This window comes from Agrilus planipennis, unplaced genomic scaffold, assembly GCF_000699045.2.
Source record: "Agrilus planipennis isolate EAB-ADULT unplaced genomic scaffold, Apla_2.0 scaffold224, whole genome shotgun sequence".
NCBI lineage: Eukaryota > Metazoa > Arthropoda > Insecta > Coleoptera > Buprestidae > Agrilus > Agrilus planipennis.
In genome coordinates, this window is record NW_020439296.1 from 154,625 (window position 1) to 161,055 (window position 6,431).

At 34.3% G+C, this 6,431-nt stretch overlaps 1 protein-coding gene across 1 annotated transcript; it reads right to left on the reverse strand.

Annotated features, from left to right (window-relative positions):
• Window positions 1-2,635: 2,635 nt before the first annotated feature.
• LOC108739565 (forkhead box protein O4-like) lies at window positions 2,636-5,371 on the reverse strand. Its single transcript, XM_018473537.1, has one exon. The coding sequence runs from the start codon at window positions 4,850-4,852 to the stop codon at window positions 3,611-3,613; it is 1,242 nt and encodes a 413-aa protein (XP_018329039.1). The 5' UTR covers window positions 4,853-5,371; the 3' UTR covers window positions 2,636-3,610.
• Between the last annotated feature and the right edge of the window lie 1,060 nt (window positions 5,372-6,431).

The window sequence follows — 6,431 nt, forward strand, 5'->3', positions numbered from 1 at the left end:
GCGTTGAGTGAGTGTTTTTAAAATATTTGACCCTTAATAAATTCAGATTTGATTCAATCTACATTTAATATTGTATTAATTTAACAATAAATATTCATAAAGTATAACATATAATTGAAGCACGAAATTTACTAGTATAACCCCTACATAACTATTATAGAACTAATCCATCGTTAAAGGTAATTAATAATGATTGAATATTGAGACGGCATGTAATTGGTTAGTGAAGTTAAAATACGTTTAAAAGAGATTTTAATTACGGGGAAGTACCTGCTTATGTAATTAAATTTTTTAAGAGAAGAATGGGCACAGCAATAAGTAAATATAAGTAGAATTCTAAAATTAAATGAAATAATAATAAAGGATATTGTGTTATAAGTATTGATATAATTTCTAAAATAATTAATTTAATACGTATTCAAATTTTCATATAAAATTTTATACAAACGAGATGAAAAGTTATATTATTATTTCTACGAATTAATTCTAGACGAATATTGGATTATCGAGTGATTGAGAGTTTGGGTCTAAGAGATTGTATCTTCTTGTGTCTATCGAAATACACGTGAAAAAATTATTATGATTTCCGAGTAACGAATGGTATGGTATCCAGATGATTATCTTTGCTTACGTTTCTTTAAACTGTTTTCAATATTAAATTATTACAATTTTTGCATGTTTAATTTACGACTAATAAAATTTAGAATTACTTAATTAAGTTGGATCTAGTAAAAAAAACATATACATATAAAGATCACGTAATAAAATCTGGGTTTTTTCTTTTTTGAATTACTTTCAATTTTTTCAATAAACTGACTGTAGATTCGTGATAGTGTATTTAAAACTAACAAATCAGAAACTTCTTTTTTAATTCTTCAATTTTTTCATTCTTTTTTAATTCACAGCATACATTTACTACTTTCATATACCCAGAGGCGCATTAAATGTTAAGAGCGCTCTAAGCTAGCACCTCATGGACGCCCCTCTGGCGGTGATATATTTTGCACAAAATACTTTTTTTTATTAGGTACTTCCTTATTTTTTTTTTTTGGGGTTTCACGCGCTCCCCTTTTTAACCTTGCGCCCCTAGGCATATGCCTACTTTGCCTTATGGATAATCCGCCACTGCATATACCTACTTGTAAAATGTTATAACCGTAGAAGGCCAGTATTAATCAGCAGCTTTTGTTGACCAATCAAATTTTAAAATCCTTAAAGTCGATAAATTTATTTTCTTCGAACTATAGACGTAATAACTTTCAAATTATCGAATTGTAAATAATAATGAATTGCTATGTTCGAGATACAGAGATCCATTTTTCGAGTTAGAGAGAGAAATATGTACCAAAATGGCTTGCAGGGACTTACTGATTATTTTGAGATTGGAGGTTTTGGGGCTTGAAAGAAAAGAAACAAAACATTTTTTCGAGATTTAGACGTTTTCGACTGTTCGAGGTTCGACTTAGAGGTTCTACTGTATTTATCTTATTCCATATACTTCTCAAACAATCGTAGACTACGATAGTCGATATTCACGATAGTACGTATATATTGATTTATTGATTATAATTATTGAAATTTATCATAGGAGTATTCGTAATTAATGGTAAGTGGACGCATAGTTAAAACTTTCGCGTCCTTCAATTAATCCAAATCTGCATTGACGCACAAAAAAATAACGAAGGGCGTCTGAAACGACACTTTTTGAACGAATTAATTAACAGGTGTTTCTTATAAGGTCATGACTGATACTATTAACTGTAACATAATATCCAGGGAATTTCTAGTAAAATCTTCCAATAATGACCAAGGAGTTTTTCAGTTTCCGTACAGTCGCAAAATAGGGAGTTATACATCTGCTTATAACGAATATACACCCCACCAGGCGACGCGTACAAAGTATATTAACCCATACTATAAAAATCACAAATTGAGAAAAACTTGAGAAATATTTTTCTCAAGATTCCTAGGGAATTTAGAAAATACTACAAATGGCGCGGTAAATGCCATCTGTAGCACGATATATATATTTTAGGATTACGTATGCTCCAACAAGGTCCACTTGTGTGGATATCTACTTGCTGAAAACGAATCCCGGCGTAGCCAACCTCAACGTGATAGGCACGTTACCTTAATCGAATAAAATAATTCAAAAACGCACTGTTAAGACAGCAGGTAAAAGTTGGTCTGTGTTCTGTCGGAGCTGCCTGCGACGCGCTGATGAGATCCAAAAAGATCGAAATCGCGATCCGCGTCTGGCAGTTTCGACAGAATACAGACCACTTCGAATTATTTTATCCTAGGGAATGATTAGATATTTCCAATAAAAAACATTTGAAGTTTCAAAATATGAAACAGATCAGTTTTATTATTAAACAAAACTATAAAGCAAATTAAAAAGAAAACGAAAGTTTCTTACTGTTTTGAGCATTCAAAAAATCAACGATGAATGAATTGTAGGTCGTATAGGTACATATATAATTTTATATTTAATGCGTTTTCTTTTTATATCAATCATTTATCTTTAGAGATAGGAGTTTATGCGACTTTTGATACGTTAGGTACTAACATAAACAGATAGACAGATAGATGCTAATAAAAAGCTAAAACTATTAAAAAACAAACACATCACCCATATGTTGAATTGTGCTTTATTTTCTGACGAAGTTAAAGTACAAAACAATACATATTCTTAAATTTGTACATGCAGTCACAGAGTTTCGGTTCTAATTTTCATTTGTACCAGTGTTCAGAATTGCACATTAAACTAAACTAAATTAAACTAAAAACTAGACAAAATAGTAACAAACATCATAAACAATTACAAACTTAACGTTCTCTATCAACATTTGGTAACCATTCCAACAGTATATTTTCAATATCGAAAATAGTCGATTACTTTTGCTATATACAATTGTTTCTCATTGGATGTTTCACCGTCGATATACAGGGTGTTCACTTCTTATAAAGTACTGAAGCATCACAAAAATTAAATTTGGAATTGATTTTCAATAATTCACAATAAAATATATTTAGAAATTAACGGAAGAAAATTAAATAAACTCCCTGTATATTTCGTTATAAACACATCTGTATATGTTGACATAAAAATCATGAAATTATCCTAACATAAGACATAAACAATAAAAGAAAACCTGTTGAACGAGTAGCGGATTTCTCGAAGTAAGATAAGTATTTTTCCGTTTCTGATAAAACATCGCGTACGTGTATATATATATATACAGAGTGAAATTAACTAAATTGCGACGCACGTATTAAGCAACGTGAAAACCAATAATAATTTAACTAAACAGTTCAAGATTTCACATTCACAAATGATAAAATTTATTTCTTAAAACAACATAAATCGTAGCCGAGTTTAAAAGAAATGCAATAAAATAAATGTCAAGGCCAGAATTCCAGCAAATTAGTGAGACGACCAAAAACTGAAAATTATTACAGTAGTAGTACGATCATTTCTTTTTCACTCTCGGGCATAATCGCATTACAACAGAAGAACACCGTCAACAGATGTGATGTCAAAAGTTCACGCGCCGACGATTAAGAAAAAAAATTTATTTGTATAATATGAAAACAATGTTGCTACTAGTTAAGTCAAAACAAAATTGCGATATTGGCTCATAAACAACGGTTCTATGGGCGTAGACGTAGTTGGAATTTCATTGGTCTTCTGAATATGCTGGATCTCCATCGTTTCTTCCATTCCGGGTTCCTGTTTTATAAGTTCGTTATCGTAGCAACCGTCTTGAGGTAAAACAGCGTTCCCATTTTGTTGAAAACTGTCGACAAACACGTTTTGATTTAAAGCTTCCATAAACTGGCCCATCGCAGTATAGGGAGGCGACACGTCCAGAAGACGATCCCGAAGAATGGGATTCGATTCTAAAATATTATTAGAGGACAACATTGGGGACCTCGGAGGCGAACACTTTTCTGTTTTACACTGCGATGATCTGCCGTAGTCATCCAAAGGATAGGAAATAGGGTAATTTTGATACGAGCCGCAGTTCTTCGGCAGCAAATTAAGATTAACTTCGTACGTAGTTGAAAATGGCGGTAGTTTTTGGTTCTGGTGAGGCAAACAGGACATGTAAGGATCGGACATTTCTTCTTTTACGTTCGATTTGAAGCCGTCTTCGGGTGTAGGAATCCTGTAAGAATCGACGGCTTTTGGCCAATCCAATTCCATTCCAACTTCGTGTTGGGTGGCAAGAGGTTGTTTCCTGTACGGATAGTTGTAGGGTTCAAAGTCGTTGTTCAAATCGAAACTTCTAGAAGAAGGGCTGGTCGTTCCTTCAGGGAGTCCGTTTCGAAGCGCTTCTATCTTTTTTTTGATCCTATCCCTTCGCTTGTCCGATTTACTTGTTTCCATTGAAGCAGCTCTACGTCTAGCGGTCTTTCCAGGTTTTGGATCGGGATTAATCATCCACCAGGACGACTTTCCGGGAGTTTCGTTCTGGACACGCATAAAACGATTGTGAAGCGACAAATTGTGCCTTACAGAGTTCTTCCAACCGGCCGAACTATTACTGTCACCCTTGTCACGAAAGTAGGGAACATTGGCGACCATCCACTCGTAGATATCGCTCAGCGTTCTGCGTTTGTCGGGGGACGAGGTAATTGCGTGGGTTATAAGTTCTGCATAGCTCATATTACCCCACGCGTTCCGCCTGTGGGACGATTTGCGGGCAGGCTGCGGACTTGCGGTTGCTCCATAATCATCGGGGATGGCTGAGGGCGATTCGGGTTTCTCTGGCTGTCGTAACGGCCACGTGTTGGAACGCGCGCGCGTTTCAGGTTCGAAATTTTCGCACTCGAAAACACGATCCATGTTACTGCAATGTGTCTCTAGCACTGGAGAATGAAGAAGAAATATTACGCTAGTCTATGTGCCGGTGGCCTTAAACTGCACACACAACCATCGGGTCGAAGGTGGCCTGACGCGAACTGCCCTTATCAGCTCTTGTTGTGATAAGCGCGCTGCCCCGGTCCCGATGCTGTTGTATTATGATCAAACGCACTGCTACGTCACTCGCTGTTGTCCTTTAACCGCACGTATAATATTAAAATACAAAATGGAATACTGTGTCTCGACACTGAGTCACGTATCCAAAGTTGGACTGAGGATTTTAAATTTGCGGACACGAATCTGACACTTTCTTTTCGCGTTTTCAGAACACCACTAAATTACGCAGTTTTAACTCACGTTTGGCACTGGACTTTTACACGTACGTAGACTGTAACGCATACGTACATCGAGCTGTACTAACAATAACGCGCTGCTCACACTCACACTGCTCCGGCCTTCTCGTTCACATTCGAGAGATGCGCGAACATGTGACGATGTTGATCATATTGATGATGATGATGATGATAAATAAGAACGTCTTTCTCTCTTTCTCCCTGCCTTTCTCTGTTAAGCTAGGCAGTGGCGTGACGGCTGATAATGCAGTGTTGCGCAGATAGAAATGCGCTCTAATGCGATAACGTAAACTGATTGGTTGGAATCTTAATAAACCTCAAACTGTATTTAATTACTGTAAATTCTAATGAATAATTTAATTATTTTAGAAAAGTCTAATATTAAACTCTTTATTTACAACTTTATATGTATAGGTATGTAAAATGTACCGATGTACATGTTAATTTATCGATTATTGACAGAGATGTGCAGAATAGTTGTTTAAAAGTTTTTAAATACCAAATGCAAATATTTTTTTGATTTGTTGAAATGTAAATAGATTTCCGTTTTGTATTTTAAATGCTAAATGCGAAATACGTATTTTCAAAATACTTTTCTCAAAAAAAATACTTTTTTGTGTACCTATTTAATTTTCTACGTTTACTTAAGTATCAAATATTTTTTAAGAAAACCTTGCAGGCATTTTCTCATTTTTTAAATATTGGAGTTTTTCTAGACTGAGAAGTACATTTATATCATCATCATCACCTGCGAAGATTCGGTATGATTCAGCAACAAATAATTCTTTTATATGCTTCCTTGTTTACCTTTGTCATCTGTTTTAATTGGAAAAAAGACACTGATGCCAAAATAGTTTGTTTACTGTGAAAGATCAGAGCCAAAATAAGGTTGTTAATAATTTTATTAATGTAAAATCAACATCAATTATTTTATATCCAAATAATTACAACCCCAACCCGGAAAACAATGTCGATCCAATATTTTAGATTATCCATTTCCAAGGAGTTTAGAATTTTTTGGGCTTTCTTCAGTTAAAGAATTAGAAGGCATTCGTGGAATGTCTTTTTGCTTTGTAAGTCTCTAATACCTTCAATAGCCAATGTAAACAACTTTCATTCATTATTTTATATAATTTTTGATTAATTATACTACCAAAACTTTTAACGGCAAAAATGTATTTTACATTTTACAAATAGAAAATACGTTT

Coding starts and splice junctions, on each gene's coding strand:
- LOC108739565 (XM_018473537.1), bottom strand. CDS start 4,852: ATGGATCGTGTTTTCGAGTGCGAAAATTTCGAACCTGAAACGCGCGCG.